The 25,728-nt window shown below is 33.0% G+C and overlaps 1 protein-coding gene across 1 annotated transcript in view; it reads right to left on the reverse strand.

Moving 5' to 3' along the window:
* Nucleotides 1-16,386, reverse strand: part of LOC143195141 (acyl-CoA Delta-9 desaturase) — an 81,374-nt gene extending 64,988 nt beyond the window's left edge. Inside the window, exon 1 of the mRNA XM_076402052.1 lies at nucleotides 16,210-16,386. Coding sequence (XP_076258167.1) covers nucleotides 16,210-16,263 — 54 coding nt within the window. The 5' untranslated portion in view covers nucleotides 16,264-16,386. The remainder of the gene's footprint in view (nucleotides 1-16,209) is intronic.
* Between the last annotated feature and the right edge of the window lie 9,342 nt (nucleotides 16,387-25,728).

Genomic DNA, 25,728 nt, shown 5'->3' on the forward strand with positions numbered 1-25,728 from the left:
TGCTCGAATGGGAAGGTCTGCCGCACCTAGCATACTCACCAAACTAGCGTCTTCTGATTGCCACTTCAGTTTAGATCGATGCAATATAGTTAATATAATTATAAAAGTACACACGACAAAAAACTCTCTTTATGTGTATATATGTATGGTAGCAGTATAAACTTTTTGGGGTCTGCGTTCCCATATATTATGCATTGATAAGCAATGTTGAAGATTGAAGATTTGACTGGCGCAAAAGCTCAAAGTTAATGACTACAGACAACGTCGTAATAAATTATTAAAATGGTTCCATTATTATTGATAAATATGCGTTACGTTGAACGATTGGTACGACGTAATTCTAGTAATTCTCTCCAAAGTTGTGAGAAGTGTTATATTATAAGATTTTGTTTAGTAGCCTCAGTAAATTCAACATTCCACCACTTCTTATTCTTGAAATAAATATTTCCTACACAAATTGAAACTAACGGTGTCTATAAGATCATTTCGGAAAACATAAAATAAATATCATATAGTTTGAAGAAGAAATGAAAGCAGGTTCAGGTTGGATGAGATTTCCATTCATCTCCAAGTTACTGGCTGCTGCTTGCTGACTTGCTTGCAAAAACTGTTGAAATTTTAGAACAAAATCGAAACTTTGAAAGCACCCCTAACCCATGGGCTTCTGGAATCTGGAAATAGTATCTAACCCAAGTTTACTGAAATTATTCAACTGTCATTGGATTAAAGTTGCTAAAAGCATTCCTAGCCAGCTAGCAGTAGAAAGCTAACAGCAGTCTAAACGATTGTTCAAACGCGAACTATTGGAATATTATAATAACAAATTTTAGAAAACCACTCCATAAAGTAAAAAAAATAAAATATTGTATTTCAGATCATGAAGGGCGAACAGGCTGATAAAAATACTAACAATAACCATAAATAATTTTTTAACTATAAGATGTCCAATACAAGCTACAACCACTTTGGTCACTTTCTTCGGAAGGGAGGTGTTACGTCATTCAACTAGTACGCCGCTGATAATTCCATTATATTTAATTCCATTTATATTTAACATACATTACAATGCACCACTATATGGCGATTTGCACATGCCCCAAATTCCAACATATTCAGTAATTCCTATCCGAATTTTAAGATTTAATCTCAGATTTTAAATGGTTTGCTGACTTCAAACGTGGAGTTTTCTCTGTTACACTCGGGACTTTTCAGCCCATGTGTTACATGAATAAATATTTGTTTTAATTATTGCATTTTAGTTTAAAATCATTATATCAGGCCTGTAGAATTATATTAAAGGATTTACAATACATGATAGAACCAACTTCATGTTGAAGCCTCACTTCTTCACTTTGGGCTTCACTTTTAAGTAATCTATCCTGTGTAAATATCTTATTCTAAATTTGACCCTAAAGTCAAGATATTCACACTGATTTTGTGTCATTGAGGGATATCGTACTATACCACTTCATTGATGGGTATACTTTCTTGTACCCTATCAAAGGTAGATTTTGTTTCGGAACCATTGAATGATGGCTAGATTAGATTTACTAGAAATACCTCAGAGTTGGTTTCTGTAGAAGTTTAAACCCAAGTTGTTTTCATTCAACAAGTATGTGCGTTTTCCAACTTAGTCTTCAGAATAGATGGATGCCAAAATATTTAGCATTATCCACCTGGGGTAGTTGGCAACTAAGCGGTAAAAGCTACATGGGCAGAATTTTGTTTCATTAGCTTTAGTATGTCAAGTTTTTATTCGTAAATGTATTTGATTAAAGTGTGTTTAGTAAAACATAAATAATTTACTAAATTAGTTTGGTGATCAATAGCACAACGAATATAATTTTTATTGTTGTGGTGATGTATCATTAAGTAATTAGTTCTTATTGTTGATTTAAACATTATAGAATAATCTTCTACTACACATTTTTATGTGTCAATATTAAAAGTTTTTACGATCAAACCAATAAATCGAAGCCTCTTTAATGTTATATTAAGTAAACATATAATGTGTTCTTTGTCCATTGACTGATCATCATTAAATTACATTCAACTCAATGATGTGTCAGAGAAAGGTACAGTACCGTACATACCGTTCATTCGATCCAGTTCAACTGCTTCTAGAAAACGTATAAATTAAACTGTACATTTAATAAACTAGAGCATCAAGCAAATATGAATAAAATTTAATACTGATACGCGAGAAATATCGAAGATATGTGTAACTGGCATTAACAGTTAGCGAATGATTTAAATAACGAGAATTCTTTCTATTTATTGTACTTTTTACTCTATTAAACACTTTATTACGATTCCATTTAAGTAGCGATGCTGTTGCGTAGTAGGTCATGGACGATGTCAATGGCTTCCAATGTTAAAATAGAGTTAAGTATGACTAAATATTCACGCTAACCTATTTTCTCCTTTTTTATATCTATATACAGAATTGTTAACTAACTGTCGTTAAAAACAAAAATATCTCATAACTTTGAGAAAACTATAGAAAATATTAATTGTTTGCAATTGCTTACATTCAGGTAGGAAGGAAAGTGACGATTTAAATATATTGAAAAGATCTAAATCTAAATAAACCACTTTTTGCAAAGAATGAGTTAAGAAAATGAAAAACTAATATAATTAACGTGAAAGATTATTTAATAATTTACTATTTATTAGGACAAAATATGCAAGCAGTCAATGGGATACTTTTTTAGCTGAATTAGAAAAGAAAACAAAGCAAATAATCATATAAAAACTTCTTAAATATACTCGAGTATCTGATGTTGGAAATGGTGAAAACTCAATATGTATGACATCGATATAGATAGTTATTATGATCAGTTCTTAGTTGCGATGAATTGTTTCTGAAATGTTGTGAAAAACAGGGGAATATTAAAAAAGAGAAGAACAAAGAAACAATCTTATTTATTGAATACGAAGAATATATGATATACTTTGTACTGCTTTTGTTAAACTGTTTAGCTGAATATTACCTTGTTTATAGTACTTGTGGCATATAATTTTTAAATATATTTTTATTATTTACAGGCTAAAGAGACTAATACACAACAAAAACAACAACATACACATAATAAAAATTATTATTGTAAAAAATCTGTACAATGTATTTTATTGAAAGTATTGCTCATCGATAGCTCCTACATTTTCTCATTTTTTCAGGCAAGTTACCTCGCAATTCCACCCCAAAAGAGCAATGTGAGCTCTTTTGAGGCCATCCATGAATCGACTCATTTTTTGGTTATCTTTATAAAAAATGAAGCTCTACTCCAATAGGTCAGGACTCATTTGTCGGAATAATTAGTAATCAGAAGGAGCAGGGTCTGAAGTATACTTCCAAGTATGTTTTCACCGGTTTTACAACATGTGGTTGGACGTTATCATGCTGAAGATAGCATCGTTGGCTTTTTGATCGCATTCCAGCCGTCTTTTGTACAATGTTTGGCTCAAATGCTTCAGCTGTACTCGATAGTGATCACCACCGATGGTTTCATCGAGAAATGTCTTCAAATACTCGCTCTCAATTCTTTTGCCTGCCCAGAACGATCATGGTCTTCGGTATCAAAATCACCACCTTTGAAACGTTTGCAATAAGCTTTACACAGAATTCAATGACCTGATTACTGAATTAGATTACTTCAAATTGATTGAACGATTGATAGATTGTTGAACTACTAAGGATCTAATATGTATCTAAAAATCTATATCTTCTGATAAATAAATATCTTCTAAATATATTATATACTAATATCAGTTTTCTTTTAACATTACTTCATGAATAAAGCCACTATAGATAGTCGAGATCTTTATCTAGAAGCTTATGGGGAGTATAAAAAGAAACCTAGATGAAAAAAAAACAAAAAACCTTATGCTTATCTATATTCTAATGCTTTTTAAAAAGATCTCTTGAGAAAAATTGGTACAATATATATTAATCAGAATATTTTCAATCGTTTCCTACAACGTTTAAAAAAACAAAATTACTGCTAGTCTCTATGCTCACTCGAAAGGATACAAGGAATCCTAAAAGCTCACTTAAAAGCAACACATCAAATCTGCTGAAGATAAAGCGAAATATATGCCACTAGGTAGTGTTCTTTATTTGACCTGAAATTGAATACCAGAAATTACTCGAAAATAATATAAGACGTAAGCTTTAAATTAATGTATATTTCGGTCTAATAAAATAAAGGTCCTTTAGTTCGTAACTAAAAGAGCAAAAAATAAAAAAAGAAGAGAAAAAGAACGAAACAAACCAAATATATGAATAAACATTACTATATATTATATTGTTTTATAATTTAATACTCTAATATGTAGTATTAAAACCAGTCTAAATTTAACAGTTGACAGTTATCGACACATTTGTTTTACTATAATCACACATGGGTTCTCTGAACTCTACATGAGATTGCAATTTTTTTCCGCGAAGTCAAATTGATGTTACTAGACTTTCACTACAACTCTCACTGCTTCAGAAATAACATTTTAAAGGCCTTGTTATTGGATTTAGCATCATAGCAATTGATCTAGTCTTCCTGAATCTGTCTGGCCATATTTTATACGAAATTTGCAAACCATAACCACTATATTTTAATTGATTTTTAAATATTATCAACAATGAAAAGGACTCCTTGATAAAAGTGGCGGCCTTGATATTGGATTTAGCATCATAGTAATTGATCTAGTCTTCCTGAATCTGTCTGGCCATATTTTATACGAAATTTGCAAACCATAACCACTATATTATAATTGATTTTTAAATAATATCAACAATGAAAAGGACTCCTTGATAAAAGTGGCGGCCTTGTTATTGGATTTAGCATCATAGTAATTGATCTAGTCTTCCTGAATCTGTCTGGCCATATTTTATACGAAATTTGCAAACCATAACCACTGTATTTTAACTGATTTTTAAATATTATCAACAATGAAAAGGACTTCTTCATAAAAGTGGCGAAAATTAAATGTAAATTTTGGAACTTGCTATAAGTTCAACAAGATGAACATAATGCACTTACTGAATAAACAACGTATAAGAATAATAACTTCATCTTTTATAACACTTGGATAATCTAATCAAGTAAAGGTAATATTCTCAATCTTGAATAAATATATACCGTATACAATCTTGTTAAAAAGATAATTGTAAAGCAATTCGCAATGACAAAGGATTTGCTTTAAATGAAGCATAATTTATTTAGAAAAAAAACAAGAAAGAGAGAAATCAGTGAAAGTTTTCCCCAGCTATAACTTTTCCTCGCTTGATGCAGGTTTCGTTATATCTAGCGTGAGATTTCTCAGCAATAATGCGAATAGATGAATAATCACCAATGGCTCACGCTGTTATCGTTGCCGTTTAACATTGAACTAAGAAAACATACAAGAAAGTATTTCTTTGGGCATGCAAGGTGGGTTTTAATGGTAATGTTCAAACTATCTGCATTTTTTAACTACAGTTAATTAAGATGCGGTAATTATTACTAATTAATCTTGAGATCCATTATATATAAAATGCTTGTATAAATTCTGACTATATTTTCGCATTAAAAAAGGCTTTTATTGCAATTTTTTTTAATAACCATGTGCCAACTAAGCCGTGCTCCATCTAACTGAACATATCGTAATCAGAAAAGTCTGATGAATGTACTAGGTACGGCAGAACTTCGCATTTGATTTACAATACACAACTACAACTATTTACAACTTTTACTTTTGCAACAATATGTCGTTCAATTTGTTCAATTGACGTCGATAGACATTTTCACTAATCACAATCACAATTTCATTCGGTTTTAGCAACTCATAAATCACTACAACTTACTAACCGCACCATATGCACAGAAAGATTTTATGGTCATGAATATTTTGCTTCTTTTAATTGGGATGTTTTTATACGGTCCGAAATTGTATTTCCGTCACTTCGTGTTGTAAACCTTCTTTTGGATCTTTCCCATTTTAAGTTAATGCCTGGAAACTAAACTGTAAAAGTTTGAACTTGCTCTTTGTCCAATAAGTCCTAAATCTCATTGTCTTTTTTGACTGTTTCGGCCATTTTTGGTCCTCCAAACCGTTCTTAGGTCATGGACATTAAAAGCACCACTTTTGAATCGTTGAAATCAAATCCGAGTCAGTCATACAACAAAATTAAATATTGTCGAAAATGCAATTCAATAATATTAAAAGGAAAACTATTAAAAGAAAATTTTATATAGAGAAATGTTAAAACCATCGAATTTAACAATTAGATAAGATTGTCTTCCGCTACGCTTCAACATAACTCAGTCTGATATTAATTGTTAAAAAAGTAAAAAAATACAATTTAATTATTTTTAAACCTAAGCAAAACGCTTAGAATATCCTATTCCTAATACATGCTATTCAAATTTCAAGTCATTCTACCAACTACTTAGTCAAATCAGTTTTGCGGCCAGAAATATACACAGAAAAAAATAAAAAATAAAAAGATTTTACTCAAATTAAAATGGAATCAAGTTATAAAAAAACAAAATTTATAATTTGACATCTTTATAATACAGCAAAACCTACATACATTGTACACCTTCTTTACGACCAAAACCACATCTCCCATCATGACACACAACCTCATTAAAACAATAGCAAATCACCAACTTCTAGCAAAATGAATTAAGCTCACGTCTGAACCAATCACTGTAAACCGTGATAATCGACAAGGGGATTCTCTTCAACATCATTTTGGATGAGATATTACTGAAAGTACCTTTACTTAAATAATAAAAAATGGGCGATCATCAAATTACTCTTCTATACTTCATCAATTATGTCATACCATTGGCAGAAAATTAAGGGTTTCTACAGCAATCATTACGTCGATTTAACTGTAAGGTATGTTAATCAGTAGGAAGTGATTTTGGATATAACCATATTTATCTAAGGTTATGATTATGTTAATGCTGTTGTAAGCAGAGCACAAAGGCAACAACTGACACAATAGCACAGCATGGCAAAATGGCAATATACTAAAATGGAAACCATATCAAAAATGTACAACGCTGCGGTAAGATTTATGTTCTATCTAATAAAATAGCCAATGAACGTCATCAGGTTGTCATATTTTGAAAAATTTTGTAGACATTTGACAACTGGGCCAACCAATATCAACACAAATCGAATATTATAGACTGATTCAATTACATGTTCCAACGTATCACGCAGCATTCTGACTCTTTTTAACTAGCGTAAAATGAAAAGGAAACATCCTCTCCGAGTTTAAAACGTATTTTATTTTTTATGTATTCGACTTTTATAGGACCTACATTGGTTATTTTATTGGCAAAACTATATTATGGTATACATCATAAAAAACTCGATAAATAATATGATAGGAAATGCAAGTTTTCACAGGATGCAGTGGCACAGGATGCAAAGAAACAAAGATCTCGCTAGAGAAGAACAGGAAAGAGAAGAAGAAAAAATGTGTGTCGTAATTATATTTAATTTCATTATAACGGAAATGATTCGATATGGTAATGGTTACCGTTACAACTTAAGTATAGCTCATTTTAAATCAATCTAAAATAATTGTGCATTTTAAAATTTCAACTTCAACAAAAATTAAATAATAAATATTTTTGTATATACGTCATCAAGATGTTTAATGTATTGCCTGCCGCAATTTATAAATTCGTTTTAGAATCAGACAATACTTTCCTTCTCATTTTATTCTAACTAAAAAGACGCTAAATGCTGTCTGATCGAACATGTAACCTCACTGGCCTGTCAAAGTCATCCGATTGTCAAATATATCCAAATTTTTCAAAACAATAGTGATAAGAGGTTTTAATGCTTTGCTTGTTTTGATACATTTCAAATCGCTCCTTATTACTACTTCAATTGAAAATTTCGAAGCCAGATAACAAGAGGCCAGTAAAATTCGTTAGAGAGGTAAGCATTTTTACTGTTATATATTAATTTGCTGCGATTTTTATTGAAAATATTTTTAGTGTGTTGCAGATACACTGAATATTAATATGGACACAAAAAATTAAAAACATAATCTTGAATTGACCGAAAAAAAAACAGTCCTCATACGAAACGGGTGATGAATCAAGGTCAGCTTGATGTTAGCTCTATCAGAGACTAAATATATGAAAAGAATAAAAACAGTGAGTAGTTTTTCAATACCAAGATAATTTAATACAATTATTTCAAAGGAAACTGTTAGTCCGAAAAGTATCGAAGAGGTTAAATAGACCTTCCAGATATTGCTTTTAAAGAATACAATTTTTAAAAGCATATAATAAAATGAAAGAAGACTTAATATTTCAATTTATGTATTTAGGGTCACTCTTGGCAAGTTGATAATAAAAATAGTGTTATGATAACAAAAGTTGATGGAAAAAGGTAAACGTTGGAATAACAATTGATTAAGTTTTATTAATCATAACATTTATTAATAATTCGTTGCAGATATATTGTACTTCGTGCTGGAAACAAGAATGGATAATAATACCTTTGGTTTAATTGATCGAACACATTGAAGAAGAAATTGAAAAATGATAGAATTGTGAATAAATGTTGATATAGATGGTCAATAGATTAGAAATGAACAGCTTAGTTATTCACTTGAGTGAAACTTTCCGAATATGGGATTATGATTCAGTGCTGACAATACCAAGATAGAGTGATTAGAGTGGAAACAACTCAAAGTGAGTATATAATTAATATATGATAATTGTAGGAAATGTCATTGTAGAGTGTAAAAGATTTATGTGCTTAGATATATGTGTAATTTTTCAGATTATACATGATCATTTGGTTAAAATGTATCAGGAGAGAAAGAATAGTAACTATTTTGCAGATATGACAAATGCATTAAGAAGAATTCAGTGATTAAAAATAGTTCTACCAAAAAAAAATATATACAGATATTAACAGAACAAACGAAGGAGAAATACAGTGATGTCAAAATGTCTTTACAAGGAAACACTACCGAAGTACCGAAGGACACATGAATTAAGCGCAAAAGGTAAATATGCCCTCTAATGAAAGTAAATTAATTACTTGGATATACAATTGTTAATTAGGTGCATTAGGCCTCCAGGGGATATAACTACATTAAAAACACGCCTAGAACTCTAACTCATAGGTGGTAATAAATTATATTTGATAATAGTATGTTTGTTTAATTATTTTATTTAGATTAGGATTTTGTTTTATGTCAAAGCCAAACTGAACTAATACTCAGAGTTGATACGGCAACATTGCGACGTTTTGACGTCACAAATTTAGATGACGTATGTACAAAATAACTTTGGATAGACTGTACATATGTAGTTTCAATGATTTATTATATTGGTGATCTTAATTAGTACTTTTCTTGGAAGTTCCTTTAATATATTCCCGGTAATAAGGTCAAAATCAGGAGCCTTTTTGCGCTAATACCATTTTTTATTGATTTCTCAACCTTGGCCAAAAAAAAATGGAATTTTCATCCTTTCCTGTCCAATAGCGCAGCGAAATGATTTAATGCAACTCACTGTATGGGGTTGAAACATTCTCTCAAGGTGATCTGCAGATCTTGTATCCTTCTCCTGATTATCTCTGGTCCAGCTCCCATCCTCATTTTTTATCAGAGGCGTCTATATGATAGCTCCTCTTTTAAGTTTCTGGTAGCTCTCCAGAGTGAATACTCAGCACTAATACTATTAGCAGAAATTCCACATAGAAATTCACCCACGGTGTCATTTCTTAGTTGTTTAATCCCATTTCTCAATTGCGATGTAAGGTGATACAGCTTAGCTTTATAATATAGGTTTCATTATTAGTGATTATCCGATATAGAAACGATTATCATCCAATTATCCAATATAACTGCTATATTCTATTGTTTATAATAACAATTCCACTTAGATTTTTTAAAAATATTATTAACCAATAGTATTTTAAAACCACACCTTTAAAGAACATATCCAGAAATATATTCTATTCATCAGTTCCATAAACAATTTTCTTAGAATGGATTTAACCCTTAAGTAAACACCATAAAGTACAACTTAAATATGTTTTCTGTAATATTTACATATTCTTGTTTAGCATTGAAATAAGTATATTTATTTTCCACAAACCAATAACCTGTTAGTTTGTTTCCTTTTTTTAATTTGTGAGAATAATTAAGATGTTTAAACAATGATGGATTTGTGTGTTTTCCTAGAAGGCAACGGTAATTTGACTATTTGCAGATAATTTAATGCTTTTTAATGATAGTTGACGTTACGTTTTTAGATTTTCAATGAACTATTATTTCATTAATTCCACACCCAAAATAAAGCTAGTATTGTAGTTAATAAATAACACTATCAAGTGTTATTAAAACGTACAGCTTTTATACCGCTCAACCTTCTTGGCAGTAAAATTCGTTAGAGAGATAAACATTTTTACTGTTAAATATTAAGTTTAATCAGTTTTTACTGAAAGTATTTTTAAGCGTTTTGCAGCTGCATTGAATATTAATATAATTACGGTCATTAAAATATCTCAAAAAATTAAAAATATAATCTAACATTCACTGAAAAGAAACGGTTTTCATACAAAGCGAGTGACAAATCAACATCAGCTTGATGTTAACTCTATCAGAGATCAAAAATATGTATAAATTAGTGAGTAGATTTTTTTAATATTAACATAATTCAATTAAATTATTTTGAAGGAAACTCTCTGGAAAGTATCCATAGATAGCTTGGAGCTATGAGATATGGTCGTTGAGGCATGTAGAATATAATTTCGTACACTGTCAGGTAATATAGGATTTTCCAGGTAATTCCAGGTACTTCCAGGTATTGCTTTTAAAATAATACAATTTTTAAAAGCATATAATGAAATCAAGGAAGACTTATTATTTCAATTTGGATGGATTTCAACATGGATATTTCAGAATGGGACATTGGACCACATTGGGAAAGATGATAATAAAAAGTGTTAAGAGAATAAAAGTTGATCGAAAAAGGTAAATATTGGATTAACACTTATTAATAATTTATTGCCGATATATTGTTCGTGATCTTTTTATTATCGAGTTATAAGAGTTAATAACACCTTTGGTTTGGATGAACTCGATCAGACACTTTGAAGAAGAAATTGACAAAAGGTTAAATCGTGAACAAATAGACTATAAATTAAGAGCTTAGTTAATCACTTGAATTAAACTTTCTGAATGTGGGATTATAATTCAATGCTGACAATTTCCAAGACAGGGTAGAATGTGAACGATTTATGCATAGATATATATTTTTGCATATATATGTGTATAATTGTTCTTAAGTATACGTGAACATTAGATTAGAATGTATAAGGAAAAGATGAATACTAAATGTTTTAAAGATATGGTAAATGAATTAAGCAAAATTTAGTGATTAATTTTATCAACAATTGTGTATACAGGTAGTAATATAAGAAACACACCCATCGCCCCAGTTCAGCTTCTCAAGGCGCAGCAAGAGTCTTTGATTTCTTTATTCCACAACACGTAAATTGCTCTTCCGAAGTTCGAATCCTTAACGAACTAGACTCTGATCATCGTCCGGTCCTTCTCAAACTAGAAAACTGCCCAACTACTCAAGTCCCACTCACAAGATTCAGGAAAAAGACCAACTAAAAGAACTACCAATCTCTACTCCCGAAATCCGATCCAATTACGAAAATTAATACTTCAGAACAGCTCTAGGGGGCCGTACTCAAGCTAACTCGTGATATTCTGCTCACGAATCTTCCACAGTCAAAATTTTATCACAACCCCAACCGTGGAGAAACGACCTTCCCGCTTCTCTTAAACGTGAAATTCGCATCAAAAACGGTTTATGCAGATTAGCCCGATTCACCCTTGATGGCCCCCCTCTTTTTGGCGTGTCTCCAAATGCCTCGTGGGAAGGACGCACAATCTCATCCCCCGTGAAGCCAGCAGTTACGGGTAATTTCGCAGTTACTGACCAAGAAAAAGTCGAGGTCCTGGCAGAGACCTACGAGGTATGCCTCCCACCCGCAAAGAAAACTAAAGCTAAAGACAACGACACTCTCATCAACGAATCTAACTCCATCAAAAGGCCAGTAACCCCAGCCTTTCTTCTCAACTATTTCGTGTCTCCAAAGTCTCTAGAGACTATGATCGGCAAACTTCAAACCAAAAAATCTCCAGGTTTAGACGGAATATCGATTACCCAGTTATAAAGCTCATGCATAAGCAGCTCGCGGAACCGGCAAACATCGTTAACTCCAACATAAGGCTACAACAATTCCCGGCATCTTGGAAACACGCACATATAGCGATATTATTCCCAAGAAAGGAGCAAAATCATCTCCACCTGACTACAGACCCATCAGCCTTCTCAGTGCCATTTCGAAGATTGCCGAGAGGGCAATACTCTACGCTTTCAACTCTTTCCCAAAGGAATCAACATCATTCCTGATGAACAATTTGACTTTCGCTCTCACCACTCATCCGTCCATCAGGCTGCCCGTCTGGCCACACATATCCATCACGCTCTTGATCAACATAAAAAGCTCTGAGCAGTCCTTATGAACCTAACCAAAGCCTTCGACAAGGTCTAGCACGACGGTTTGGTTTGGTCCCCCTCCCAGAAGACCTAACCGCTCTCATCAAGTCCTATCGGACAGACCTGCTAGGTCAAGATCAAGAAAACACCTTCCAGTCGAAAACAAATTGATGCTGGCGTAACTCAAGGTTCCCCGTTGGCTCCAGCCTTATTTAACCTCTTTATTTCAGATCTGCCGAGAAAAGAGCACATTGACGTCGCGTTTTACGCTGGCGACACTGCTTTCTTCACGGCCGCCAGGTTCGATGTTACAATTCATCAACGTTTACAGAAACAGCTCGATCCTGCGGTCAAGTAGTTCAAATTCTGGAGGTTACAAATCAACCCCTGAAAACCCAGGCCATCATTTTCCATAAGAAGCGTTAAAAATTTGTGCACACGTTTATATTCAGACAAATATCAATTGTTGCCTCCTGCTTTTTTAACTTTCTGCCAGACAGTTATTGATAAATTTTACATCGTAAAAATTTAACCTATGCTGTCGATTCATAGTCTGATGTCTCCATATAATTCAACCGAAATATTCAAAATAAATCATAATTGGAAGAATGGTGTATGTTCAAATTCAGCACATCAATAAAACAAAACCATATTATTACATCAGTATGTACAAAGACATATTACTGAGCATTAACTCGTTAATACGTTAACAGGCACAGAAAACAAGAACACAAAAAAAAGCAAATTGATATATTTTAAAACAATAACAGTTTCTTTTGTTGTCAGGTAATAATTCCGTAATATATCGGACTAATAAGGTTATTTTTCGTCAATAGATTTATTCAAGTATTGACCATTTGATTTCATATATTTTGTCCAATGTCAGACAATTCTGACAGATGCCATTCCAAAATAACCGCTTCTCTTTTGAGTTAAACCATTCATTAGCTATATTTAAAATTCTTCGAAATCGGTGAATTACTGCTCTGTAAGCAAGAACCCCGTCGATGTGAAAAAGTGATAGAATCACTACTTTGACTGCTATGAGATAATGCGTTTTAATGCTAAAAAATAACATTATCATATGCTTGAGTATATTCTAGAGGATTTCCGATCAATGCACAGCTCAAATTTGTAGTAATCAGCATTAACTGTTTTTACAGATTTCAATAGTTCATAATACACGAAGCCAACCTGTCCCACCAGACGCACTTATGGTCTTGAGAGTAAAACGACTTGTGCATGCATTCGATGGGCCGATTTCACCAGATGATATCACCCTTTATAATTCGATGTAGAATTGAGTTCCTTTCATATCCCTGAAGCAGAATTTCACTGACGATTTTTCGATTTTCTAATTGCTAGTGCTACTCATCTTTCCATTTTTCGATCCATTTTTTTCCGTACACAAATTGCGGCTCGGATCATATTCGAGTGCTTTTTTAATTGTTTTCGAGTTCGTGTTGGCCTTTCATCAAATAACCCGTCAAATTCCACATTTTCAAACGTACGTTCTTTCCTTTGAACATTGAAATCACCACATTTGAATAGTCGAAACTGCGTTTCACATGTTCTTATAACAGATCAATTGAAAAGTCGCCGGCCTAACACATGGATAGCGCTACTAGAATTAAATCCATATGTTTTTTAGTTAGCCCTAACCCTCAAAAGATGAGTGTATAAATTTGACAGCTATCGGATCATTAGTTTGTGAATTATAGCATTTTGAGTAAATGAACTTTGGTTATTGGAAAAAAATGGATAAAAAGGAATTTCGCGTATTGATAAAATATTGATTTTTGAAGGGAAAAAATATAGTTAAAGCAAAACTTGGCTTGATGTCGAGTTCCTGGACACTGCCCCAGGAAAATCAACCATCAAGGATTGGTATGCTAAGTTTAGACGTGGTGAAATGAGTACCGAAGACGCTGAACGTAGTGGACGCCCAAAAGAGGTTGACCGACGAAAACATTAAAAAATCCACAAAATGATTTTGAATGACCGTAAATTGAGATCGAATGAAATAGCAGACACTCTAAAGATATGAACTGAACGTATACATCATGTCATTCAATAAATATTTGGGTATGAGAAAGCTCTGTGCAAAGTGGGTGCCGCGCGAACTCATTTTTGACCAAAAACAACGACGAGTTGATTACTCGGAGCAGTATTTGAAGATAATTGAAGATGATCAAGCGTAATAAACCCGAGTTTTTTCATCGATATGTGACAATGGATGAAATATGGCTCCATCATTTCATTCCAAAGTCCAATCGACAGTCATCCCAGTGGACTGCTCACGATGAACCCGCCCCAAAGCGTGGGAAAACGCAACATTCGGCTGGCAAGGTTATGGCGTCTGTATTTTGGGATGCGCACAGAATAATTTTCATTGACTACCATGAAGAAGAAAGGACCATCAACAGCGACTATTACATAGCGTTAAAAAGCATAAAAGAAAGTTCTGCTTCATCAAGAAAATTCACCGTGTTAAAAATCCATAAACTGGGCTTCGAATTGCTTCCTTGTTCACCGTATTCTCTAAATCTGGCCCCCAGCGACTATTTCCTGTTCTCATATCTCAAAACAATGCACGCTGGGAAGAAACTTTCGTCGAATGAACAGGTGATCGCCGAAACTGAGGCCTATTTTGAAACAAAGGACAAATCGTACTACAAAAATGGTATCGAAAAGTTGTAGGGCCGCTATAATCAGTGTATCATCCTTGAAGGGAATTAATTCGAATAAAAAAACTAATTTTGGCAAAAAAATTTGTTTTACTAAGGTAGGCCGGGGACTTTTCAATTGACCTGTTAGTTGGAGCCTGGTAAGTCTCCACCAGCAAATGGAGAGACTTTTTTCTATTAATGAAGTAAGAAAAGTAACATCTGCCTCAAATTCACGTTTTAAAATCACAAAATACGACATTCTGAATAAAAATATAAATCAATAATGTTGTTATTTTGACAGAAAGTAACTTCAAAACTATGTTAACGTCAGTAGAATAAAATGCCATACATATCAAATCATAACATTTCATACTTATGGCTAACCAAATCTATTTCTATATGATTTTTGTAATGCGCTAGTACAAGAACCAAATCGAATATCTACTGATCGAAATAAATGTATAGAAAAGACATACACCCGACTTTTACAGAAAAAGTCTACCTTGTTTTTATCCACTGTTTTTCTTATTCAGTCAATTTAATAATTTATCTGCTCATATTTTTTTTTATTTCCTCGTATACTATTTCACGAGTAACTACAATTCTAGACCTAATAATAATGGATCTTACCAATTATCACGACCACAGTGTTCAAACTGAAACATTTTAGCCACCGATGTATTTTGGTACCCCTTTGTTCAATACCCTCTTATGGACACAATATTTTACTCAAAGTTTCAACCAGTCTGTCTGTAGCAAAAATATAATAACAGAAGTCAATACAATTAATAGAAATAACATTACTTCAATTAAATAATCGGGTCTACATAGAAACCCTCAATACTTCTTCCTAGATCCAAAACAATGATCAAGAATAAGTCCTGGGTAGTCACCAGTTGAGCAATTATGAAGAAACCATAACAGTTTTCTTAATACACAACACAACAAATAATACAAAATCATTCAGATTAAACTATTGAGAAGGTCCTTACCGGGTCAGCAGGTCGATAACGCCGCTCATCCTTTACGAAGTCGATGTGAATCATGACAGCTGGTGTGGCGCGCGAAGAACTAGCCAGGTGATGAAGCGAAGAACGCGCGCAAAATTCAAGGACGAGGACTCGCGAGGAACGCCACTGCAGTTGATCGATCTTGAACTTGATCCACGGTCAGCCGAAGCAACATTGATGCCGATAAGTGAAAAGTACCGTTTCGGTCGTACCGAAGAGAAATGGTGGTGATATCTGGGTGAATATGGGAGGGTATGAAACAAGTACCGTTTCCGCTGAGTTCGCATTAATAGAGTGTGTTATCGATTAATAGAATAATTACCATTTATTAGTTAGTTAGAATTCAACAGTAATATGAATTTTGAGTTATGCAGGGTTTTTCATTCAAATCAGGATGTATTTCCAACTTCTTCAGAGCATAATTAACAAACGGTCGGCACCGACTATGGTCTTTTACTGCAAGTTAATGCGTCAATTAATTTTTGTACAGCACATGCTACTCTATGTTCTCTTGAATAATGCTTTTCCCAATCTTCATATTTAATCAACGTATCTGTATAGAAGTTATAAAATGTGAAAGGGTTTATAAACACAAAAACTATTAATTTATTTTAAAAACTGTTTTATTCTAGCAAAGAAGAGGAGACTTATTGAGGTTTAGAGACACAAAAATTGTTATTTAATTTTAAAAACTGGTTATTTTTTTCAACGAAAAAGATGCGACTTGTTGAATTGTGCTAAAGCTATCTTACTCGTTCACCATTCAGTTAGTGTTAAAACAGAGGGCCCTTGCACATGACCGAGATAATTAGGGCCGTATTACATAATCCCTAGCTCTTAAAGAAACAGTCACAGAGATGTACGTGGTCGTTATTCCGTCTGGTCAGCCTATAGTGGTTGTAAGATTGTCCTTGAGTATCAATTGTACTTCCGTCCGCTAATTTGCTTTTGAAGATTTTCGAAGTGGCACTATTTCTAAAAAACTAAACTACAACAATCCTGAACTGCAAGCTTCTGGTCAAATTGCAATATACAATGTTAATTCATAACAAACTTCAGTCCGCGTTTAGTGACCTTACACATTGAACAGTGATGTACCGAGAATCCATAGACTAGAAGTGTTTTTCAAAGTTTGAATGTTTCTTACTTGTAATATAGGGTGGGGCAAAAGTTCCGCTACCATTTTGTTGTTTTTGCTATAACCATTATGTTGCATAGACGTCCAAATTTTATTATGGATAGATATAGGCGACAAGAATGAGCACAAATAGTAACAATATTTATTGAAAATAATCATTCCATTATTGCCACTCAGCTGAAATTCTGTCAATGGTAGCAAGACTTGTGCCCCACGTTATAGTTTTTTGCTAGGATCACCTTCAATCCACCTTTTATAACTTTTTTGCACGAACTCCATTTAACTACACCAAAGAATGCTTCGAGTAACTGCGGAACAATTGCCAATGCATCGTCAACCTGTTTTCTTTTCTTTATAACTAATTTGATGAATTAATGGTTAATGGTGTGGTTAATTGAATGAATCTAAAAGAGAACAGTCTTAAGATCTCACCGAAATCCTACCGTCTGCGCCAATTGTAAAATGTAAATAGGTTTAGAAACAAAAAAACTATTAATTTACATTAATAACTGTTTTATTCAAAGAAAGAAGAGACGACTTATTGAACGGTGATACAAGGCGACCCTGAGGGTTTTCATATATTAGAAAACAGAGCAAACCCATCTCACTCGTTCACCCTACAGGTAGTCGGAATAGGGTCGTAACGCTGCATTATATAACATAGCTCATTTACTTAGCAATTAGCCAATAAAATTTGATAGCCAAATGACGAATGGTAAAAATTGGTAGAGTCATACAAATTATTATAAATTTAGCAAATGAAGACCAACCAATGGTACGTACAGAAAACTGATGGAAAGCTCAATTATTTTATTCAACATATATAAAATGTTTCACTCTTTTTTGTTGGGTTTTATATATATAGTTTTGCATAGCTTTATAGCAATAACATAAATAAATATAATGTTAGAGATTAAGTAACTTCTGTTTCCATAATAAATGGCATGTCACGTTTGAAAGGTAACAGTTCATTCACAAGAATGTTTTAGAGTTTTACTGCGCATTGAAATGGAGATTTCAGAAGGTCGCTTTCGTCATATTTGATTTTTTATGCCCATCAAAATCACTTCAGGTTCAGTTTTTAACTAGAAATCTCAATTCCGTGACAATGGAATTACTGTTTTACCAGAAAGTGACAAAGTATAATTTTTCGAACCTATTGAAATAAAATTAAATACAATTTAAAAGTTAATTCTAGGAAAGGTAATTTTCGAATATATTCGCTTTTCGTCTTTTGCAACAATATATCAAAAGACATATTTTCCTGATGCCGAACTAATACTACAAACATGCACAATCATGTCTAAATGTCGTGCCTGTGTACCATCTCTTTACCGATATGATTCCACACTCAACAAAGAACAGGAAAAATACAAGAAGTGTGAATTTAGATCATTATCAGTTAATACAAGATCCAACATTTTAATCGGAGCTAATGGGTTTCTTTAAAAATATGCCAAAACACAAAACTTTTAAAGATCTTCCATATTAATACCATTAGTTGTTTGGAATTAATATCTATGTTATTTAAGATAATTGTCTCTTTAACCCAACATTTCAAAAATGATCTAAATCTTACTTAATCATTTGACTTTATTCGTTAATTACCTCCAATCCATGAAAAATTGACATAACAAATTTCATGGTTGATTTGGCAACCATTGACCCCACAACTTTAAATGTTTTTCTTTCAATTCAAATGTAAGTTGTGACAACGCATTGATTTCGGCAGTCTATGATGACCATGTTGTTTTGGCGATTTTTGATTAACCTGTTGTTTCCGTGGTGGCCATTCAAAATTGACCCTTCGACGTTTGGTGGACAAGTTCAGGCAGCATCTGCCAAGAATTGGACCGCCGTCAGTAAAAGTGAGAGTTAGCATATATTATAGTCTAAAAGCTGCAACGTTTTTGAGAGAGAATTTCAGGTAAGATGAACTTAAGCTAAGTAAGCTAATTAAGCTTAACGTAACCTGACATATCATCTCATTCACTCTCTCGGTCAGCACCCGTCCCATCTGGCTAGCGACAGGGGTTGCTTTCTCTAGTGCTTATCATACCTGTACAGGTAAAATACTCAGTTTTTAAATTAATTAAAAATAGATATTTTTTTAATGACTTTTGAGAGTCTTAACAAAAATATTTAATTCATTGCCAGACATTTTTATGATTGTTTATAACATAATAATATAATCTAAAAATATAATCTATAATAATATAATATTAATATAATTGTTTATAATATAATCAATGAATTTTCAATATTCAAAGTGGTTTAACAATGATTTAATTAATTTTTTGTAGCACAACTAACATTACCACCATCAATGTCGAACAAGATGAAAATAATGTGAAAATACTATATGACGAAAATCACTAGCAGTCTGACTAAAAATTAAGAAAAAAATATTAGTAACTTAGAGATAATAAGATTTGGATCTTTTTTACTTTTTGATAGAAACATGTTTTATTTAAAATGAAATGTATCCTTTATTCAATATTATAAAATATTAAAATATAAAATATAAGTTATAAAAAGTAAATTCCTCCCTCGGCAGGTCAACTGATACTGATGATTCACCGGCTTAACCTGAGACTTTCTACCCTATTAAAATGCTAATTAAAATACACCAAATAACTTTTTTTCTACAGGCAATTTCGCAGTATATACTGGAGGAATCATGGCAACTACCCTTTAACTGTTAGATTTCTGTTAAGTTTCAACAACCAACATCCGTTTCGCGTTTCAATTAAAAAAAAGTCTAACCTCTAAATCTTCGAACTCAGCGGACGATGTATCACAAAGAGAAAATATCGAGATGCAAATGTCTAATTTTCGTAAGTTCAGCGAGATCAACGGCTTGCATACTCCCCCACTTCGCAGAAATTGTCGTAAAATACGTTAAACAAACGAAATTTTTAATAGTTATTCGCGCCTATTTGCACTTAGAGAAAGTCGCTAAAATGTTAATGTCTTATTAGAAGAAAAAAAGTAATCCACCGTTCATAGTAACGATCGTGCTCCATCATAAGAATCACTAAATACATCAGCAACGCGTATTAAACGTTTAAAAGCGCTATTCAAGTTATTTGTATAGGGTCGATTGGATCAAAGAAAGCACATACCATTGTTTCTGCGTTGTAATTTTACAGTAAACCTACGCTAAACCGTCGTTCTTTTATTTCAAGTCACGTTAAGTCAGCCGTGGAATTGATGAGTTCTTTCTTTTCATACTTCTATGTCATCAATGCCGATTGCGTAATTTAATAATAGAACCTGTATGTATGTATCGTATATATATTTTATAACAGATGATTGTCTTAAAAAGAGAACAACTGGCAATTAAAATTACACAACTGTGGTAACATTGAAAAAATTGAATTGGCCAAAAACAGCGACGAGTTGATGATTCGGAGCAGTGATTGAAGATGATCAAGTATAATAATTCCGAGTTTTTGCCTCGATATGTGGTGATGGATAAAACATGGCTCCATAATTTCACTCCGAAGTCCAATCCGACAGTCATCCCACGATGGAGCCGCTCCAAAGCGTGGGAAAACGCAACAGTCGGTTGGCAAGGTTATCAAGACATATTTATCAACCGATATATTATGTATGGTTATTTTTAAACCCAGGGCGTAAAATACAGATTATATCTAAATTTGACATCTAAATTGATCATTATATCGAAATTTGACAGCTATCAGATCATTAGTTTGTGAACTATAACTTTTTGAGTGAAGCAACTTTTGTTATTGTGAAAAAATTGATAAAAAGGAATTTCGCGTGTTGATAAAATATTGCTTTTTGAAGGGAAAAAATACAGTTGAAGCAAAAACTTGCCTTGATGCCGAGTTTCCGGACACTGCCCCAGAAAAATCAACCACCAAGGATTGCTATGTTAAGTTTAGACGTGGTGAAATGAACACCGAAGACGGTGAACGAAGTGGATGCCCAAAAGAGGTTGTTAACGACGAAAACATTTAAAAAATCCACAAAATGATTTTGAATGACCGTAAATTGAAATTGAATGAAATAGCAGACACTCTAAAGATATCATCATATGTACATCATATCATTCACGAATGTTTGGGTGTGAGAAAACACTGTGCAAAGTGGGTGCCGCGAGAGCTCACTTTTGGCCAAAAACAGCGACGAGTTGACGATTCGGAGCAGTGTTTGAAGATGATCAAGTATAATAAACCCGAGTTTTTGCGTCAATATGTGATAATGGATGAAACATGGCTCCATAATTTCACTCCGAAGTAAAATCCGACAGTCAGCCCACGATGGAGCCGCTCCAAAGCGTGGGAAAACGCAACAGTCGGTTGGCAAGGTTATGGCGTCTGTATTTTGGGATGCGCATGAAATAATTTTTGTTGACTACCTTGAAAAACGAAGGACCATCAACAGCGAGTATTACATAGCGTTATTGGAAAAAGAAGGGACTGCTTCACCAAGACAATGCATTATGTCACAAGCCAGTAGAAACGGTGGCAAAAATCCATGAATTGGGCTTCGAATTGCTTACTCATCCATCGTATTCTCCAGATCTGGCCCCCAGCGACGATTTCCTGTTCTCAGATCTCAAAAGAATGCTCGCTGGGAAGAAATTTTCGTCGAATGAAGAGGTGATCGCCGAAACTGAGGCCTATTTTGAAGCAAGAGACAGATCGTACTACAAAAATGGTATCGAAGAGTTGGAGGGTCACTATAATCAGTGTATCACCCTTGAAGGGAATTATGTTGAATAAAAAAAAATTGCCAAAAAAAATTGTTTTACTATGATAGGTCGGGGACTTTTCAATTGACCTGTTAAATAAATAAAAATCAGAGATCAAAATAAGTGATATAACAACTACTTACTCAATAAATGGAAAATAAATAAAGCAAATAAGGGTGGGATATCTCGATGTCGAGGTGGACGGATGATAAATCTGCAAACATAATTAAACCGCCTCTTTAAAAATGAACTTTACGAAGTTCTACCGTCCCTAGGACGTGATCACATCTGGTAAATACAACCCCCAAAAGAAGATCAACAACGTTGCCATTTATGGTAATTATTACTGAAGATAAGTATTCACAACGGTGACAAATCATACAATTAAAAAGAAGCGGTCATCTCATCTAGTTTCTTTATATATCGTTCAAATTTTTAAAAAGCACTAAACGACCCAAAGTTAAAAGGTAAAAAAATACCGAACTGTCGGTTGTAATTCTAAAACAAGCAAGTGCCATAGTTATTCGGAACGATTAATGATTTCCTTGAATGGTACATGTCTTTTTTTATTTTTGTTCAACAGCAGACTATTGCAATTTTGAGTCACCAAAACGTACGAAAACATTCAATATAGAGTAGTTTAACGTAGAATTGAATGGAATAGAATGACAAGCTGATGAACTAAAGTACAGGCGATACCCATAAATAACACAGATTTGGAACAAAAAAGCTATTGATTCTGTATATCCAAAACAACAATGAACACAGGTCAATATATAAAATATTGATCATTCCAGATTGAAAATTAGTTTTAATATCAGGAAATATTCTTCTTCTCATATTTATTCTAGTTAAAAAGAGAAACGATGCTGTCTGATTCGTCCGAACATGTATCCGAATTAACCTATAAAATTCGTCTAGTTGTCAAATGTCTGCAAAATTCTTCAAAAGGTTAGTAATATGAAATATAAGAGGTTATAACCCGGCAAACGTTGTTTTGGCTCTTTGCTTCTTTTAATAAATTTCAAATCGCTGTTTAATATTAGTGATTTTTCTGATTGAAAATGCCGATGTCTATAAATCGTCAGTCAGAAACAGACTACGTCTTTAATCAATAAATTCGAACAGGTGTTGCAGAAATAAAATGTTTCTGAGGAAACTGTTAGTCTGGAAAGTATCCATAGGAAACTTAGAGGTATGCAGCTCTTTGAAGGATATAGAACATCCCTTCATACATTGTTGGAAAACATATGATTTAAATGATGCGAAGAAAGAGGTCTAATGAAGCTTCCAGACATTGGTTTTAGAAGATAGACAATTTTTAAAAGTAAATAATCAAGAAAGTATCAAGAAAGATTTATTATTTCAATTTATGTATTTAGGTAAGACATGAATATATCAAAATATTAGGTCACTCAAGGCAAGATGATAATAAAAATTGCAGAAAGACAACAAAAGTTGACGGAAAAACGGTAATATAACATTTCATTAGCTTTTTATAGTCACAATATTTATGAATAATTAATTGTAGATATATTGCTAGAAACAGGAATGGTTTTATTCCTGACGCAGAGCAAGTCCATGAGTAACTACCATGGAGAAATTAGCCACAATATGTTTTTGTTTTGGTTTTAGAGTCAGCTCTCTCTCCTAAAGAACTAGGAGGAAACATCAGTTTTTATTATAGACAATGTACCATACCAACACATTGGTAGAAAAGGTCCCAACAAGTGGATTTACAACGGCTATAATTAAGGAATCACTTGTGTTACACGTCTTTTTCCCCCCTATTATAAGAGAAAAACTGGCAAAGTTAAATCGACTTTATCAAATTATCATCAGCTTGGAATAAATTATGTTTTGAACCAAGCTGAATGATCGTGGGCTGAATCTTTAATTGCATTTTATGTAATTTACTTTTTAAGAAGTAGGCTTGAAAAAAGATACATGGTATATGAGATGACTGAAAAATATATCTACAGAATAGTATGTTTGCAGAGTATCATTGCAAAAAAGATGTACACAGATAGTAACAGAAGAAACTAACGTGAAATAAAGTGATATCAAATTGACTTAACAATAAAACACTGCAACGAAGGAAACAATAACTAAACGTAAAAGGTAAAAATGCTCTCTAATCAAAGTAAAATACATTACTTGTATGTAAAGTTGTTGATTAGGTGGATAAGGCCTACCTATTACTGGACACCTCACCTCACAGGTGGCGCTGCAAAGAATCCATTGCAAATCTAATAAAACACAACTATACACAGTATAATTAATTGTAGCTTCGAATATGCATTAGATATACTATAATGTTAAAATTAATTTCATTTGTTAAAATTATTTTTGTTTCATTATTTTATTTGATATAGACGATGTAGACTATTGATTATATAAGCTGAGAAATTGGCTAGTGATAAACAACAGACGGTATGAAACAATACGAGACCAATAAAAAGAACAATTGCTGGGAATAATTATCCAACTGAAATAAGAAACCTCACAGCTGAAAAAAGAAGACCGAGAAGGAAATAGCAGCAAAACAAAACGCCAATAAATAAAAATAGATTAAATAATATCACATAAACCCTGAGAAGAGAAATAAATAAAATAAAGAACGAAACAATAAAGTATTACCTCCGAGGGCATATGAGAAAGACACTGACTCTTCTCTGTGGAAGGCCACTAAAGGAATAAAAACATGGGCTAAGAGCAATCTGGAAAAAGCACTTATATTTGCCAACTATTTAGGAAATACTTTCCAAACAAATGAAACAGAAGTAACTAAAATTCTACCTCAAATAAGTAAAGTTGTAAACTATTACAACCCCTTAACATTTTTTTACATATTCACTTCACCTACATCAACATAAGAACCCCAAAATATATCATGAATATGAAAGTTAAAGCCGATGACCTAAACAGCATTTCCACCATTGGTCAACGGATCAGCACGTACGCCCGTCCAGCCTGTCAGTCGAATGAAAACATTTTATGAAATATCTGCCACGTTCACGCTGTAATAATGTCAAGAATTATCATGGCCCTAGGTTGTTTTTCCTTTTTCTTTCTCAACAAATATTACTTACGTTAAAGAAAAACGAGTCGACGCGATAAAGGTCGACTTCTTTCTATAGAATCTATTTTGAAAGATACCTACAATCGAAAGTGAAGTAATATGTTACAGTTGTTAAGTTTCCCCGAATTTGTAGATCGTCTTTTGAAGAAAAAGACGATTTTTTCGCCAAAAATACAATCCAACCAACGTAAAACCACAACATGATTTCTTTGATAGATTAATTTGTTTTAAACGTAAATATTTTCATCGTAAACATACATTATACAAGAATTATAATATTTAAAAAAAACTATGTTTTCGATTTTAAACACAATTACGTAACACTAATGACAGTTGTCAAACGTTTGACGTCCATTTAAGTTAGGAGGTCAATACCGCTACCATCTGTGATTCTCATAAAACACGTATCCGCAACGCCACTTGTTATTCGAAACGGAATCACTTTGGCTGTGGAACCGCCAATGTTATACGAAGAGATTCGTGGTCTCGGTCACGGCTTCTCGAGCTTTCTCTCATTTTATGGCGAGTGCATTCCACTTTGGTGCATTATCTCAATAA

Source organism: Rhynchophorus ferrugineus, unplaced genomic scaffold (assembly GCF_030347505.1).
Source record: "Rhynchophorus ferrugineus isolate W39M unplaced genomic scaffold, kcgeb_rfMv2 rfM4, whole genome shotgun sequence".
NCBI classification, from domain to species: domain Eukaryota; kingdom Metazoa; phylum Arthropoda; class Insecta; order Coleoptera; family Curculionidae; genus Rhynchophorus; species Rhynchophorus ferrugineus.